This window comes from Aquarana catesbeiana, linkage group LG07, assembly GCF_042186555.1.
Source record: "Aquarana catesbeiana isolate 2022-GZ linkage group LG07, ASM4218655v1, whole genome shotgun sequence".
NCBI lineage: Eukaryota > Metazoa > Chordata > Amphibia > Anura > Ranidae > Aquarana > Aquarana catesbeiana.
Window position 1 is genome coordinate 257,130,927 of NC_133330.1, and position 18,998 is coordinate 257,149,924.

The 18,998-nt window shown below is 40.8% G+C and overlaps 1 protein-coding gene across 1 annotated transcript in view; it reads right to left on the bottom strand.

The window, feature by feature from the left end:
• DNM3 (dynamin 3) overlaps positions 1-18,998 on the bottom strand; it is a 572,551-nt gene that overhangs the window by 97,772 nt on the left and 455,781 nt on the right. Inside the window, exon 21 of the mRNA XM_073593228.1 lies at positions 16,270-16,515. Coding sequence (XP_073449329.1) covers positions 16,270-16,515 — 246 coding nt within the window. The remainder of the gene's footprint in view (positions 1-16,269; positions 16,516-18,998) is intronic.

Below are 18,998 nucleotides of genomic sequence, written 5' to 3' on the forward strand. Positions count from 1 at the left end.
TTGGCCTTCAAATAGTTGATGTCTGCCGTGGGATACACAGGCTTCACCAATTCCAACAGTTTCTCCAGCGCTGCCTTCCTCTTTAGCTTGTTGGAGTAGTCACTGTTTTTGACTTGCCAGAGACATGGCAGCTCCTTGTACCTGTCTATGAAGTTTAGCAGATAGTCTGGGTCTATATTTTTATCCATTATCTCTGCAAGACACAACACAAGACAAACCCTAATGTCAGGCTAAACTCTCCTAATCTTGTCCCAATATAGGCCTCAATATCTAAGCAGTATAGGCCACTAACCACTGATGCCCCAAGTTAAAATTGTACCTTTCTTTGCATGATACTTCGTCCTCCGCTCACAGATCGAACGCACGACGCATGTTATGCTTTATATACACTGCGCAGGCGTGAAACTCCACCCTTGGCCTTCTTTCTAGTGTATTTCCCGCCCCTTCTCTTTCGGCGCAGTGAGAGAGCACATGGCAGAGAGACAGCAGGTGCATGCAGAGAGCAGCAATGAGGAGGACGAGGAAAGCCTGGAGCAAGGCAGTTCCACATCCAGGATGAGATATAAGGCCTCAAATATGTCCTTTGTAGAGATGGTGGACATTTTGAAGAGGACCGACTATGATGGGAAGTATGGACCTTACCCAAACCCAAATGTGAGAAAGGCCAAGATCATGACTAAAGTTGTGAGAAGTCTGCACAGGAATTTTGGGGTACGACGATCCAAGGAGCAATTGAGGAAATGCTGGTCAGACCTGAAATTGAGGGAGCACCATCAGTACAGAAGGATCAGGAAACTGCTTATAAAAAGTAATTATCTGTCATGTGTTCCTATTATTATTAGTACTTTAGTGCTGGTCCATGTGCTTTTCTTTACTGTTGTACAGTTTAAAATGGCATGTTTGAGGTTTGTGGGCACAGTAATCGTTCGTATTAAACATCGTTCGTTCGACCATTAATACAACGTTTTTGGCAGATGCAGGTTAACTACATTTGTTCATGCCTATTTGTTCGAAAAGAAGTTTAGTACATTGTGTGTCTAGATGTGTTTGTAACTAGAATGAAATGCAAACTTGTTTCAGTGTAAGGAGAGGACACTCAGCAGCTGTTTACACATCTGGACGCAGAAGCACTAGTGTGGGACACCAGAACACCCTTTTTATGATGTCCCACGCAGGTGCTCCAGTGGATACTAGGGGGTCTCTCCATGTGTGAAACTTTAACAAAACAGGTAAGTATTCCAGCTTTGGAAAGGGAAAAAATCATGTCTTCAGCTTGGAACTCTGCCAAAACTGCTAAAACATTGCTTGAACAACACTTCCAAGCAATGTTTCATATTACTTTCTTTGATATTAATTTCTTGCCTCAAATATCTGTGTGCTAAGTATACCTTTTTTGTATTCACATAGGGGAGAAAAGAATCAGGACATCTGAGGACACCACAAACCCCACACTCCTGAAGAAGGGGAAATTCCCACACACCCTGAAGATATGGTTTCCGAGGTTCAGGAAGTGGGCGAAATAGTCACCACAACAGGTCAGTGTCTGAGACCACAGCTTCAGGTAATAGATGTATGCCTGCATATTTATAATACATTGTGTGTATTTTTTTTTTAGGTGATGTGGATGTTGTGGAAGAAAAAACTAATTTCAACAGTGCAAGTGCACAGATCCTGATCAGCAAAATAATGGTGTGCAATCATGAATTAGAGAAGGTCAAGGAAAGCATCAATGATGTTGAAAAAAGACTCGCCAACATCATTGATGTTTTAGCCAAAATCTAACCAAAAAAAATGTTCAATGTTGTTTTAAAGTGATTTGAAAGCCAAATTTTGAAGATGCACACAGTGTGTTAACATGTGCTATCAGCCATCATGGGATATCAATGTACGCGTTTTGTGGGTGCAACCCCTTCCTCTCATCTACTTTAGTTGCGAGGAAGGGGTTGCACCTACAAAAGGCGTACATTGATATTCCATGATGGCAGATAGCACGTTGACACACTGTTTGTCTTTTTCCTACATCTATCAAAATAGATGTAGGGAAAAGACACACAATTTAGGCATGGGATCATGATGGAAATCCACATTTTTGAGTCCCAATTTGTGTGAATCTTCAAAATGTGGACTAATGTCTCATATGGCCTTCACTTTATTAAAGTTGAACTTTGTAAGTTCCTGAATTGTGGATGTTTTATGGTTTTAAACATGCCTGTTTAGCCACAAAAAAAGCTATATACTGTCATACATACACGTTATACTCCAAAGATGTTGGTTTGTTAAAAAATCCTTTTATAACACACACGTGAATGTGCTTGTAGTAAAATGTTTTATACTCAACAATGTGCGGCTTCTTCTTTTAATGTTCAGTACCAGTTTTTGGAGTAAGTTGGTGTAGTTACAGTGACAATGGGGGTTATTTACTAAAGGCAAATCCACTTTGCACTCCAAGTGCACTTGGAGTGCAGTTTCAGTGCACTTTCAAGTGCAATTGCAGTGCACTTGTAGTGCAAAGTGGATTTGCCTTTAGTAAATAACCCCCACAGTGCTCTAAAATTTGCCCCAATCAAGTAATTTTAGGGACTGCAAGCAAATAATACATGGAGTTCAAAAGGATGATTATTTTTTATCATTAATGCATTACATACAGTGGGGACGGAAAGTATTCAGACCCCCTTACATTTTTCACTCTTTGTTATATTACAGCCATTTGCTAAAATCATTTAAGTTCATTTTTTTTCTCATTAATGTACACACAGCACCCCATATTGACAGAAAAACACAGAATTGTTGACATTTTTGCAGATTTATTAAAAAAGAAAAACTGAAATATCACATGGTCCTAAGTATTCAGACCCTTACTCAGTATTTAGTAGAAGCACCCTTTTGATCTAATACAGCCATGAGTCTTTTTGGGAAAGATGCAACAAGTTTTTCACACCTGGATTTGGGGATCCTCTGCCATTCCTCCTTGCAGATCCTCACCAGTTCTGTCAGGTTGGATGGTTAAACGTTGGTGGACAGCCATTTTTAGGTCTCTCCAGAGATGCTCCATTGGGTTTAAGTCAGGGCTCTGGCTGGGCCATTCAAGAACCGTCACGGAGTTGTTGTGAAGCCACTCCTTCCTTATTTTAGCTGTGTGCTTAGGGTCATTGTCTTGTTGGAAGGTAAACCTTTGGTCCAGTCTGAGGTCCTGAGCACTCTGCAGAAGGTTTTCGTCCAGGATATCCCTTTACTTGGCCGCATTAATCTTTCCCTCGATTACAACCAGTCGCCCTGTCCCTGCAGCTGAAAAACACCCCCACAGCATGATGCTGCCACCACCATGCTTCACTGTTGGGACTGTAGCTGGCCAGCTAAGACCTGTCCTAGGTTGATAATGTGACTTACATGTATATACAGCTAGACCTGCTAATAACCTTAACACAGTTTATATGCTCACATGTGAGAGATAAAAGCAGAGTTATTTACTGTGACTTTATATACAGATGTCATATAACAGTTGTATATTGTGTTCACAGAAGCAAACAAGAAAAATGTGCCTTTTTAAGATTCATTATATGACAGTAAAGGTAAGCTCAAAGACACAGCAGAATTGAAAACCAGGAAGCATAGAGTTAAGCCTTTGTGACTCTCAGGAGTTTTGGCCAATCACAGCCAATCTCACAGTGAGCAAGAGTCTTGGCCAATCACAGCCAGCCTTACACCTATTATTTTGTCTGGAAATTACCCAGCACATTGCTAGATCTAACTACATCAGAGAGAGTGGACCTGAACAGATTGCAGATCCAGCCAGAGTTCAGTTTTATGGAAGCAAGTGGCCAAAATAAGTATTTACTACAGTTATATGTGTTACTATTGTTAAATAATGTGATTAGAACTGTATACTGAACTAGTTATGTGTTCACTTATAGTTCCACCAAACAAACGTTCAAACATCATAGCAAACGTTCAAACAAGCAAACAAGCGTGCAAACTGCAAATTGCAATATCAAACAAGTAAAACTATTTCTTAAGCCTCAGCTATACCTCTCAGAGAGATCATAAAGTGTCTAAGGTATTTTAAAGTGAAAGTACAGATACTGAAAAGAGAAATACATCTACCATTTTATGTAGAATGACAAGATCGAACAGTTGAACCACCATTTTGTAATACTTTATTCAACACATGCTTGTACATGCACTGCCTGCTGCTAAATTGTCAGTGTTCTATAAGAAGAAAAGCTGAAGTTAATAAGAAGATATCTTAGAGGTTTGGTGTGCTCTTTAAACCTACTGCTTCCATAAAACGGTGCTAGAGGAATTATAAAGTAAGAGTAAGAGATAGTCTTGTTTGGACTAAAAGGTCAGAGATTAAAATTCTTCTAATGCCACAGCGCATAAGGCACTTCATAGTGCTGCGCCTGCCACAGGGACTGTATTGGACAGGTGATGAGTAGTGCCTGGTTTTCTCCACACATACCGCTTAGAATTAAGGCCAAAAAGTTCTATTTTGGTCTCAACAGATCGAAAAATCTTATTTCTCATCATCTTGGAGTCCTTCAGGTGTTTTTTAGCAAACTCCATACGGGATTTCATGTGTCTTGCACTGAGGAGAGGCTTCCGTCGGGCCACTCTGCCATAAAGCCCCGACTGGTGGAGGGCTGCAGTGATGGTTTACCTTCTACAACTTTCTCCCATCTCCCAACTGCATCTCTGGAGCTCAGCCACAGTGATCTTTGGGTTCTTCTTTACCTCTCTCACCAAGCTCTTCTCCCTCGATAGCTCAGTTTGGCCGGACAGCCAGCTCTAGGAAGGGTTCTGGTCGTCCCAAACGTCTTCCATTTAAGGATTATGGAGGCCACTGTGCTCTTAGGAACCTTAAGTGCAGCAGAAATGTTTTTGCAACCTTGGCCAGATCTGTGCCTTGCCACAATTCTGTCTCTGAGCTCTTTAGGCAGTTCCTTTGACCTCATGATTCTCATTTGCTCTGACATGCACTGTGAGCTGTAAGGTCTTTTATAGACAGGCGTGTGGCTTTCCTAATCAAGTCCAATCAGTATAATCAAACACAGCTGGACTCAAATGAAGGTGCAGAACCATCTTAAGGATGATCACAAGAAATGGACAGCACCTGAGTTAAATATATGAGTGTCACAGCAAAGGGTCTGAATACTTAGGACCATGTGATATTTTAGTTTTTCTTTTTTAATAAATCTGCAAAAATGTCAAAATTCTGTGTTTTTCTGTCAATATGGGGTGCTGTGTGTACATTAATGAGAAAAAAAATTAACTTAAATGATTTTAGCAAATGGCTGCAATATAACAAAGAGTGAAAAATTTAAGGAGGTCTGAATACTTTCCATCCCCACTGTACATTACTAACAAAAACAATGTGTGTGTGTGTGTGTGTAACAGACCCACAGTACAACATAATAGATAGCTGAAGAAGAGATTGTCTCCTCATGTATCAAATAAGGTACGTTTGCACTATTGAAGAAAATGGCCAAAAAAAAAAGGCCATTGGAGAACCTAGGAGACAGCTAAAAGAAACACAAGCAGTAAATCAAATGAAATGTGAGTTCAGTTTTTAACAAAAATGTATTTAAAAGATGTTATATATTATCTGGCATATCAATGGCCCCCCTACCTGCAAAGTACTCCAGATAGCTTTGCCGTACTTCACGGGCGCTTTGGGGGGGCAAGCCAGGACGGCCAGCTTCAAGTGCCGTCAGAGTTTGATCTGGTAAGCTGGCCTCAGTCGCAACTGAGGCCACATAGTTGGCTGCATAAAAATTTGTGTAAAATGCAGCAGGAAAGAACAATGTGATTTAGTTTATATTCCGCCATATTGATTGCAGTGAGGAATAGGCGGAACCTGCTGGCCATTATGCCAAAGGCATTTTCAACCACTGTTCTGGCTCTGGCCAGCTGGTAATTAAAAACCCTCTGGTCCGGGGTGAGGGTCCTCATAGGTAATGACTGCATAAGATGGTCCCCCAGCGAAAATACTTAATCCGCTACGAAGACGAATGGGAGTCCCGCCACGTTGTCTTCTGGTGGTGGCAAGTCCAAGCTGCCATTCTGAAGCCATCTGTAGAACTCCTTCCGGGCGATGACTCCACCATCCGACATCCAGCCATTCTTCCCCACATCCACATAGAGAAATTTATACGTCGCCGACACCACCGCCAACACTATACTACTATACTCCTTATAATTATAATAGTATGACCCCGAGTTGGGGGGTGGGATGATGTGGACGTGTTTCCCATCTTTTGCCCCACCGCAGTTGAGAAAGTCCCACTGCTGGGCAAACTGGGAGGCCACAGTCTGCCATTCCTGTGGGTTTGAAGGAAACTGTGAAGTCAAACAAAAAAAATAGTACTTTTGCATATAACATTGCAAGCAGATTAGACACAAACATTCTTGGCCAACATAAGTATGACATTTATTGAAATTAGTATTTGAAGTCAAAAGTATAAGGTCCACTTATCAGATTCATCACCCCCTCTGATGGCCCATTGTAAAAATTTTAGGGTGGGGGAGGTAGATATTTTTGGACAGGCAACCCTCTCCACTTCATTGAGAGCTGAATGCACACATAGTGTGTGTTACTTTGGCCAGCCCCTCCTTAATTACACTATTGGCAGCCCACTGGACAGGTAAGAAGTGTCATAATCCAAAAATATGAATACACACTGTACAAATTGAAGCACATTTTTATATTCTGCAATTACCTATCAAGATAATAGGAGAACAAAACTTTAAACAGTACCGTTTGAAAGTATTCAGGCAGGCCCTTGCACTACATGCTTTGGTGAATCCATCCATAAATATGACCACAAAAGAGGTAGGTATAGTGTGTATGGGTTTGGCCAAGTCAGCAGATAGAGTATTGGTAATCGGTTGACTTAGCGGTCGGGGGGTTTTTTGCCCCCCAAAAAAGCCTCTTGCACTCTGTATGAATTTAAGGACAACAATAACATTTGTACACATTTTAGGGGGTGTTTTGGGTAAGCACTAAAATGGAGCTGACAAAATACATTGTTAAGTGACTAGGCTAGGTGTGTATGGGTCCAGGATAGCATGCTGGGGAGGTTAGTGAAGGCAAATATGCATGAAGGACAAAAAGGAGCATTAAAAGCTTACAGCATGCATGAGAACATATAGGACATTCACAGCATATTACAATCATGGTAATTATGGAATGATGAAATAAATACAATACATTAGCAAACATTAAATACATAGAATGTGATGTTAAAGGATAAAACTTACCTTAATATAGTCCTTCTGCAGGACCTGTATGATGGCAGAACAGGTCTCTGGAATAATGATTCCCAGAGCCTGGGGGGAGATGCCAGTCGTGTACTTGAAATCCTGGAGACTTCTCCCCATCGCCAAGTACCACAAGGTGGTGACGAGCCTCTGCTCGGGAGTGATGGCTTGCCGCATGCAGGTGTCCTGCTTCGTAATATAAGGGGACAGCAAAGCCAATAGATGGTGAAAAACGGGGTCCTTCATTCGGACATAATTCCTGAAATCATCAGGATTATTCTCCTGGATCTCCCGCAGCAAAGGCATGTGAGAGAATTGGCCAAGCTGGAGCAACCAATTCTTCGTCCATGAACTCCTCCTCGCCCTGTTCATGGACTGGACTTGGGTCAAAGCAAGAACTCCAATACCAAGCCCAACAATGGCACGAGCTCTCCGACAAGAACGTAACCGCAACATGGCTAGAAAATGGTCGGCTGGTCATAAAGAACTAACAGAACGCACTGAAAATCAGAAAGGACCTGAGAAGAACGATCTGAAAATCAGAAAAGAGCGGACAAGAACGCACTGAAAAACAGAAGCGAACTATAAGTAGAACGCACTGAAAGACAGGAACGAACTGACAACACGCACTGAAGAACAGATATGAACCCACAAGCACAAACTGAAAAGCAGAAACAAACTGAAACGCACGAGGCTGAAAAGCGCGAATCGTCTCTCACCAAACTTCTACTGACACGAGATAAACACGAGATTAGCAGAAGGAGCCCAAAGGGTGGCGCACTCGCTATTGAACTTCCTTTTTATAGTCCCATCGTACGTGTTGTACGTCAACGCGTTCTCACCTTTGGAATTTTGGGCCAATATTTGTGTGACCGTGTGTATGAAAGACAAGTTTGAGCCAACATCCTTTGGAAAAAAATCCACGGTTTTTAAGAATTACAGGCCTACAATATAAAACGCCAAATTTCCATGCGAAACAGTGTACCGCTTTGAGATGCAAAAATCTGACATAATCATACTGCCAGGGAGGTTAACATTTAGGTGGGGCATAGCCAGTCAAACACAGGAAAAAAATAATATGTAAACTGTTAACCAGATGGTATACCTGTAGATGCCCTACAGTGTTGAAAAGGATGCTTCTATCCATCGCCGACCGCTATTGGCATTGTGAAGGGAAAGCTGGCACTATGTTCCACCGTTAGTATGGTATGGTTTGCTCGGAGATGAGAGGTGGCCTTACTTTCTTTTCTGTCTGGCTCGGCAGTACCTGCTAAAAAGGTTCCCCTTCGCTTCCTTTTATCAACAGGCTGAGCTTTGATTCTTAGACATAGGAAGACACCTACAGTTCCCAGTGCCAGGGAATGGGTTACCCAACCTAAAGCGGTTCTAAAGGGTCAATGTTTTACCTTCATGTGCACAGCAATGTGCACGGGAGTCTCAGCTCTCCGGGGATCACAGCCAGTGAGCCAATAAGGAGAGAAGGGGGCCGGGGCTGAGCCACAGCTCTGTGTATAAATAGACACACATAGCAGCAGCTCAGGAGCGAGCCTGCTTGAGTGCCCCCATAGCAAGCTGCTTGCTGTGGGGGCAATCAGCAGGAGGGAGGGGCCAGTAGCACCGGCAGGGGAGCCGATAACAGGAGGATTGGTGGCTGCTTTGTACAAAACCACTGCACAGAGCAGGTAAGTATGACATGTTTGTTTTTTTTTAATTGCCTTTATTATCACTTTTATTATATACCAAGGATGAGGAAACTTACTGCAAGATTACAGGAATGTTACCCTAAGGCCTCCTTCACACGATAGACCCGCTCAAGTCCGCCTGTCCATTTTCAGGCGGATCTGAGCAGGCTACCTATTGACTTGTATGGGCAGGCGGATGTCAGCGGAGATGTGTCCGCTGACACCCGCCTTCCATCTGATCCTTCAAGATCCGCTCAAAACAGATGGATGACAATACGTTCAACTTCCGTCCAGCGGATCGGATGACAATGGACAGGCTGTCTGTTTTCATCCAATCTTGCCATAGAGGATAGCGGAGCTCGCGAAGGTCCATCCCTACACAGTGAGTGTAGACAGACCTGTCATCCGCCAGCTCAGCAGGGAGCTGGCCCGCCCCGTGTGAAAGGGGCCTAAGTTTGTGGAACTTTGGTCTACCTGGATCAGTTTCTCTGGCTCAGATAAACCTCAGTTCTTTCTTTGACTCTTGCTTCTTAGTGCAGTGTCTAAAGGTCATATATTGTGGTGGTCAGCTCCACGCCTGGGTTCTCTCTTCTCTTTTCTCCTCTTTTTCTCTATTTTTCCTTTCTCTTTTTTCCTTTTTCTTCCTGGTTAGTATTATCAATACTGAATGGCACTGTTTTTTTCAGTTGTTTGGTCTTTTACTGATTTAACAAAACTTGATCTTCTACAATTTGTACTAGACTGTATTGTCACTTATTGCTTTGTGCTCCTCGTATGGAAAATGTATTTGTTTTTGTTTTCCTTTTATGTGTCTGTGCAAATTTTGTGTGAACCATTTAATAAAAATGTACATTTGATATCTCTTCCCTAACTGTCTTATTGCATCTTCCCACAATCTCAAGCACGGTAGAAGTCAGAGTGGGAGGTTCCTCACTGTTAGCCAGTCAAACTCTGCTGCATGGTTCAGAACTGCTGTAAATCTAATGTTTTTGGGGATAGTGGGAAAGTTGATTGGGCACCTTACATAATGTGGAAAACCTAGGTTTAGGGTACATTCACACTGTACGCAGGTTTCAAACCCGCATTTCAGTGCGAGTTCGGGGGGCTATTTGAAAGATATCTGTGCGGGTTCATGCACAGATGTCTATTGGCCAATCGGTGTGGCGCCGCAAAGTCGTTGCTGACACAAGGCTGCGATTTGGCATTTCAAATCGTATGTCAAATCGTGCCATGTGAACGGGGGCTTATAGTTCAATGAGTAGACAAGGGACACACAGAAAGCTACAAAGCTACAAAAGTGAGTAGTAAAGTTGCCACACTGGCTGCACCGTGATAGGGGTGTGTGAACCATAAGACTGGCTCAACAGATTTTCAAATATTCTGGCAAGTAAACATGTACGCATATCAATTTTCAACTGTGAGGTGTCTGGCTGGTATTCTACTAAAACGTGATATTTAACCATATGGTTGTAAACTTCATATTTGCATCCCTACTTTCTCTTAAATAACCTTGCTACCAATACTAGTTCTGCTGTATGCTACTACAGGTTAAAGAAGTATCAAACCCAAAAGCAAACATTTATGGTACTGCAGCTTACCAATTCTTAGTTGTGGTGGCTGCATTTGTGTTTTTTTTCAGGCTTTCTTTCTTTTATTTGCAGCTGGTGATCCTGCCAGTAAGTCTGTTGTTTTTTTTAATAGAACAAGCTGTGCTGCAGATGTAGCAGTTAAGCAAGGTATACATGGACAGTTTTTGTTTCTTTTTGCTCAACCAGTGGGAGCAAAAAGCAATGTGGATGCAGGGATTCCCCTTGACGCACTATTGCATTCTGAGAGTGGGGACCTACCCAAGTCAGAACACACAAATCAGCACCGCAGCCATTGACTGCAAGCACTGATCGATTGCTGCAGGACCATTCGTCAGAACCCGATAGACCAGCTTCTGTTAAACAGACAGTGGTACACACAGATCAAAATAGGAACTGGACGAATTTCAGTCCGTGTATACCAACCTTTCGTTGGTTGAGAAAAACCATTTACCACTGACATGGGTGATTACAATGCTCAGTATTTCTTTTTTATCTATACAAAACCTTTATCCCAAAAGGAACAAAACTGTTTCTGTTTTTTCCCTCAAAGATGTTAACTGGAGTTTGGCCTAGTCTCGTGTCAAAAGTGAAGAGGTTACTCACCATACGAAAATTCTCCTACGACAGAATACAACTTCAGAAGTGACGTCATGTGTTGACTAGTTTGGTATGTATTCTTTTGTTTCTGAGCATTACGATTTTTTTCATTTGAAAACCGTACTAATTAAACAAAAATCAGACATTGAGTTCACGTATGACAAAAATGTTATAATCTGTACATCCAGGTTGTGTCTGACAAAAATCCAGAATTGGCTGTTGAAAGCACCATACTAACGATCGGCAGATCGAACAACATTTTTTGTACGATTTTCGGATCACTCCCCTCCCCCCAGAATGATAATGCTGCTGCCCAAAGGTGTCTCTGTTACTCCTTTATCCATAGTGTAGGCACCTTAATTAATACACAAATTGTGTTACTGGCCAGATCACCAGGTGAAAACAGAGGGAAAAAGAAAACGAATGTGGCCACCACATCTAAGGATTGGTGAGCTGCAATATATCACATTTTTTTGGTTTTGGGTTTAATACCGCTTTAAGGATGAAAATATCACCATGGAGTTGATTTACTAAAGCTATAGAGTGCAAAACTGGTGCAGCCATGCGTGGTAGCTTTTAACTTCAGCTCGTTCAATTAAGCTTTGCCAAAAAAACCTGGAAGCTGATTGGTTCCTATGCAGAGCTTCACCAGATTTTGCACTCTTTAGTTTTAGTAAATCCCCTCCATATGTCACAGTAATTGTCGCTCCTCATGCAACAAACCCCTTTCTCAATGAGACTCTATGCTGAAATAAACACGTTTACATAGCAGGAATCGTTTTCAGGTGTCATATTCATCTGTTTTTCTGAACACAGAAACCCTACAATGACACTTGAAAGGTTTTTCTAGATTATATACAAGCAAAAGAAAACAAGTGGAAACTAAGAGCATACTGTACGAAATGCAAGAGCTGCTTTTGTTAACCAAGAAGAAAATGATTTCCTACTTAATGATGAATGGTTGCGTGTCCTGGTTTCAACATTCCAGCAAAAGGGTCTCAGCGGGAGAAATGTGAGGAGGGGGGTGAAATAACTCTATTTTGAAAGTGCAAAGGAATGACAGAAGGGCCAGAAAAGAAAATGTTCTTGTGTGAGAGAGACACATAATACTCCGACAGGAACTACAGTACTGAGCGTTGGGCTAGAAGAGAATTACTGGGATAAAGTAGCACAATGAGAGAGAGGAATGTAGCATATCATGAAAGGGCCCCCCAAAAAACATTCATATTATTATTATAATTATTATTCAGGATCTATATAGCGCCAACAGTTTACGCAGCGCTTTACAATATAAAAGGGAGACAATACAGTTATAATACAATACAATACAATAGGATTAAGAGGGCCCTGCTCAGAAAAGCTTACATATCATTTTAATATACAACTACTTTATATATGTGAGGCTATAGGTCACATTCTAATACCTGAATTGTTAATACATTATAATGAAAGAGATGACTTCCTTCACTCTATAGAAAGAGACTACACTTGTGATGAGTAATCTTATGCAAGTATCAGGTGGAACCTCTGGCTCCCAAGAAGGTCATATTTTATATGGTGTATTTTGTCAAGGCATCACAGGAAAAAAATTTCTTGAGCACTCCACATACCATGATGCAAAATTAAAATCTTATTGGTTGATGTTGCCTGGCAAAAAAGTGTGTCTATGATGACTCTTTTCATAGACTTTTTCATGAATACAGTCCATACCCATGGCGACCGCAGATGACATCAGGACCAGAACCTGGAAGTAGACATGGAGCTAGTCTGTGGTGTCTGGAGGTGGTGAAACCTATACAATGTCACCTTTGATTAACATGCAATTTAATTGTTTTAACATGTGAGTGGCTTTCTACTTCACAATAAATTTTAGTTTACTTGGTTATTGTACCATTGGAGGATACCTTTGCTTTTTTTCATATGATAATGGCCATTTATAAATCTTGAGGAGATACTTGGTGACATTCCATACCCGAACGGCTGGATATTTACATAAGTGTGATATTTATCTCAACAGTAGAAGATACTTTTACTTTGCACAATTTTGGTGGACTTTACTTATTGACTTTTGGTTATTATGGATGAAAGCCTATAATAGGGTATAAAACTGAAGATTGCAAAATCTGGTGCAGATCTGCAAATAAATCAGCTTCTAGGTTTTTTGTCAAAGCTTGATTGAACAAACTGAAGTTAGAAGCTGATTGACTACCATTCCCAGCCGCACCAGATTTTGCACTCTCCAGTTTTAGGAAATCAACCCCAGTGATCCTTGTTTAGGAAGGACACATAGCTTTGGTGAGGACAAGGTTAGCACAGACTAGCATAGATTAACTTAGTGCTAAGGGTTAAATTAAGGGTTAAAGCGGTATTAAACCGAAAAACAAAAAAATGTAATACATTGCAGCTTACCAATTATTAGATATGGTGGCTGCATTAGACTGGGTTCACATACTTGTGAATTGGATGTAGGTTTCCCCGCAGCCAATTTGCATGACAGGTGAGTGTGACCAGCTCTCAATGGAGCCAGTTCACACAGGTCTGGGGTGGCCGCGATCCGGATTGCAGAAGGATCCTGTGTGTATTTTGGTCTGGTTCAGGTGTAAATTCAGGCAACATTTTGCACCTGAACCAGTGAACAGACAGGCACCTGACCCCAGGCATGAATCTGCAGCTGCACATATGTGAACCCGGCCTTAGCTAAAACCCTCTGTTTTCACCAGGTGATCTGGCCAGTAGTACATCTCCTGTATTAGCATGCCCCACTCTGGATGAATGTGTACAGGGAGCATCATTGGACAGTAGCATTGTCAGTCTGGGGGGAGGACACTGTTAGATGTTACTGTGCTCCGAGGTCCACAGAAGAAGTCTCCATAGATGTAATGTGTAAGGCTCGTCGGTGATATCATCACGCTACATGGAAAGGAGCCAGTCTGGGCGCTATCAGCAGGAGCACGGATGGTGGTATTTGTCTCTGCTTATAAAGATTTCATGCTGAGTGGCATAATCAATGATCTATCGCTGATCTTGCTGTATGAAAGTGCATTCTGTTTTTATTCTTAATAAATGATTTTACAGAGAGCACTATGAGTTGTTTTCTATTCACCTATATTTGGTATGATATATGAGTGGTGGAGCAGAGGAGAAGTGTTAGCCCCGTAAGGCATTCAGCTCTGCAGATCAATTGGGGTCTTAGCCATGTGTTCTGAAGGAGGAAAGTGATGAAGTGGCTGTTATCCAGTAGGTGTCTGTAGCATTTAAAGCCGGACTGAAATTCTGCTGAACCAGCCAAATTTTGATCCATGTATGAGCAGGCTGGTTGTATAGGAGTTAGTCTACGGATCAACTTCTGTACAACCGCTCTACTGGGTTTTTCCTGATCGATCAATGCCACCAGCTATAGCCTGCTGGTTGAATGAAAAAAAAAAGAATAATGTATGGGCTGCTTAAGACCTCCTTCAATTAGGGGTCCTACTGCCCAGGTGAGTGGACACCCATCATCACAGTTTGTGTGGCACAACATCTGATGAGAGCACAAAATCTGGTGAAGCTATGCATAGTAATCAGCTTACAGTTTTTTTGTCAAAGCTTAATTGAACAAACTGAAGTTAGAAACTGCTTGGCTACCATGTACAGCTGCACAAACTTTTGCACTCTCCAGTTTTAGTAAATCAACCTCAAAACATTTTCAATTGTCCAGTGTGGAGGAGCTCTGAAGCACTTTATTTATTGAAAGGGATGTTTTCATTATATGTATTTTTAATTGAAAAAACATAGATGTTTTTTGATGCTGTACACATTTCTCACAGTGGAGTTGATGAATTTTGCACTATTATAGTGGATTTATTGATGTTTTTGTTGCATGATTTATCCTGCATATAATTGTACTGTAGATTTTTCATATATATGAATATGTTTTTTTAAGAATTATCAATTCACGTGAATTTGTATATTCTTTACTAAGTTGGGATTTATTTTATATTTGTATGAAGGTTTTTGGCATATATATTGCATGTTATGAGATGTGATTAGGTTTAGGGTAAAGCACTGCACTTGTATTGGGTATTTAATGATATTTAGATCAAAGGTGTGATGTTTGAGCTGTATTTGTGATTAGTCAGAGAAACCAAAAAAAAAGTATGCCTACTCAACTCCTTAACAAACCTTTGTTAACACTAATCAGTCCTAATTACTCCTCCCTCCCCTTGGCTGTTATGTTTCTGTTTTTTTTTTTTTTTCATTTCTATTTTTTTTTACCATAAAGATTTAAGTTTGTGTTTTATTTTCAATTATTTTGCTTGCTTTTTTCGTGGTGTCACCAAATTTTTTTCAAAAAGAACTTTGCAATGCTTTTTACCAGAAACTTAATTTAGTGTCCTTTTACATATGACTAATATGGAATAAAATGTCAGGAAGTAAAGGAAGACTGAATCTTCTGCCCTTTCCTAAAATGGCTGCTGGGAGGAGAGTTCTGGAGAGAAGAAAAGTGAGAACATTCTCGGAATGAAAACCCTCCAAGGAAGAGTATATCTATCCTTTTTATGTCTTTTCAATCCTTTTCAATGGTGACTTTACTTTTTCTTGCGACTATCCAAAGGAAGGTCCACTCCAGGTACATAGTTGCTCTTTACATATACTTGTTATATGCACCAAAACAAATTCTGGGTTTTAATGCCTCTTTAGTCAAACTTCTATTCCCTGGATCCCAATATCAATTCAGGGCTACTATAAAGAAACTTCCTTTAGTATACTTTTTTAGATTACATTAGATGTGTCATAAAAGGTATGGACGTAAATCATAGCAAGATTATGTAAACAAAAAATAGAAATAATTTAGGCAAATGTTCTCCTTCCCTCAACACAGCTCAAACAGTGGTAGTAGCTATGCCAGACAAATAAACCATATTACTGGAAATTGTAAATGGGTGTTGCCTATATATCTGAACAGAGGTTCCTTGTGTGGACCTAAATATTATTTGTTGATTGGGTTGGTTTTAAAGAAGGCCAAATCCTACATAACTGAAAATTCAGAATTGGGTTGACTCTGGCAACCTAACATTTAGTGCTTTAACAGAACTGTCTGTAGAAAAGACAACAACCTATATGCAATACACCATGAAAAAGCAAATGACTGTAAATGGTAATACCTGGGGACACCAGGTGGTGCACGTGATGGGCGAGAGGGTATCTGTGGTGGCATCAAAAGTGAATCATTAGCATTTGAAAAAGAAGATATGGCTCCTGGACGAGAGGGTACTGGTGGAGCCGCAGGTTGAGAGCTCAGTGATTGTACAGCAGTAACAAAACCACGACTTGACAGTGAACAAGAAGGTCTTGTTGGAGTAGAATGCTGAGATGTTTTTTTCTGGGAAGGTGGACTTGCAGGTGGTGACCTATAAATACAGTAGAACAAGTAAAATAGTTATATCTTTCAACTATAATCAGACTATGGAAACCTATAGATAGGCTCAACTATCATCAAGAATAGCAAGGGGGGGGGGGGGGGGGGTAATGCATCCTCATCACAATTGAAGAACTGCTAGACTGTCGAGGACTGTCCTTTCCAAGTTGCATGGCATTCATTTTTGTGGAGGAAATCGCTGGTTGTGGAGATCTCCCAACATGACAGGAAATTTGTGTGCTCATGATCTGAACTAATAACACTGTAGGTAAAATTGGGTTTATATGACTACCTTTATATTATATCATTGCTACTTCCCTTAGTCAAAGTAAAATATTGTAACATTTGAGTAACAATTGCTTAGATTTATTTCACTTGTGTTCTGTAAAAGCTAACAGATTGAATACATAACCTGGAGAAATAATAATCACCAAAACCAGCCTTAAAGTACATCTCTTGTACTCTAGATAAATTCAAGCTAAAAGTAACATGTAGCCACAGGCACTGAGAGGTCCCTACATTGTTATACTCCTGGGCACCGCTGTAATCTAGTGGATCAGTTGGAAAATGTCAGTTTCAACTTTGGAGCAAAATGTTAAAATCTGCATACTGAGCATCTTGGGATTATAGGCTCCTTGGGAGCTTAAGAGGTATGTTACACACAAACTTACATTTATATGTAGGCTATGAGAGGGGTATAGTAATTGTGCACTACAGTATGCAATTAAACCAGATTTTAGGAGATCGAAAATTGAAGCTGTTTAGAGGCATCTCAATACTTGATGTGGGAGTTATTGCATTGAACCAAAGTTGATTCTCTAACCTCTTATGTAAGCATGGGAATGTTGAAGGACTAGTCCATGATAAAAGCACTAAAAATAAAGACATAAAGTGCTCCAATGTCAATTTGAGCAATCTTTATTTCTCAAGATAATATGTTCCATGGTCCATTGAACACATCCAAGGGTCAACGTGCTCAAAAATGTACAGACACAAGAAGCAGAGGTACATCCGAACATCAAAAAACAAAACATTGATATTTAGAATTCACAGCCTAACTAAAAGGTGAGCACATGCATATTGGTTAAATACTGTATATCCACCTCAGTTTCTACATATCAGAGGATCTCTGCACTTATCATATAGATTCCCCAGCCTATGGCTACAGCACTGAGGATTAACCACCAGTGGATTCCTTAAATGTTTCTCCACATGTTGAATATAACTCTCCCTTCCACTTGAATGGCTACCTTTAGTTAAATAACTCTTGAGATTATTTTCAGATAGGACTACTGGACTGTTTTAATAATTACATTTGCCCTTCTATTGCCCTTAATGAGATGCAGCACTCAGCAAATCATGACTGTCAGTGGAGTGGTTACGTTAGTAGATTACTTTTGGTTCCTGCAAGTGACTTCAAATGGAAGTAGTTGACAACACAGAAGTCTATGGGACCAGCGAAAACGTACTTCAATTTATGTAACTTTGAGGGACTGAAAATAATCAGCAAAAAGTACCACTGCAGGGTGTTCAGACAGCTGTACCCAGTAAGTACAGTATGGAGGTAAGTATGATTGACACAATACATTTTTTTTCCACTGTACTTTCTAATTCTTGCAGTTCTTTTTAGAAACCTTTTTCCTCCTACTGCATTGAGTTCAGCCTTGGATATTAGAGAAAAGAAAAATAAGAAAAAATGTTTAAAGTGTATAGAAAGACTTTTTTCATTCTGTTCGTGTAGCAGGGATAGGACCTCTGTCAGGTTTGTTTTGTTTGAAGTGCTAGACTGATAGCGCTGGAACCTTAGGTAGATAATAATTTAATGCTATTGGTGTATATGGTAAAACTGTACTGGTGATATCCTAATGGGCTGTCTAGGTAATGTGTGGGCTGCTTCAGTGAACTGAGGAACTCCCACAGAAACTGCAGAATGTGAATGTAATATTTGAGTCTGAAAATCAAATTGCCACACTGTCAGAAACCATGAATCAGACTGAGACAGAAGTACAGTTAAATCACACTTGTTTAATAATAATAGTAAATAGAACAAACATAGTCAAAACATAGCCAAAGTTTGTTAACCGGAACGGATAGTCAGACAAGCCAGAAAGTCAGGAAGCCAGGGAACAGCTTAGTGGATCTGCAAGCAGGATCTGGAGCCAGAAGAAATGTCAGCCAAGCAAGTCTTTAGCAGGAACATAAGAGATAGTCTCTGTGATGTTGACCAAGGTGAAGGCAGAGATTGTCTGGGCTGGATGGCTTAAGTAGGCAGGACTGACGAGCAGGATATCATCAACAGGTGAGTCACTGTTGAGAGATAGGAGCTGGCAATTAGCCGACAGCTGAGCGGCCAGCTCAGAGAAGGAAGGACTGAGCCCAGGCCTGACATTACCTCCTCCTCAATGACCCCTCCCCCTCAGAGGACCACCAGGCTTGAGGGGAAAACTTCTATGGAAATCACGGAGGAGGATAGGG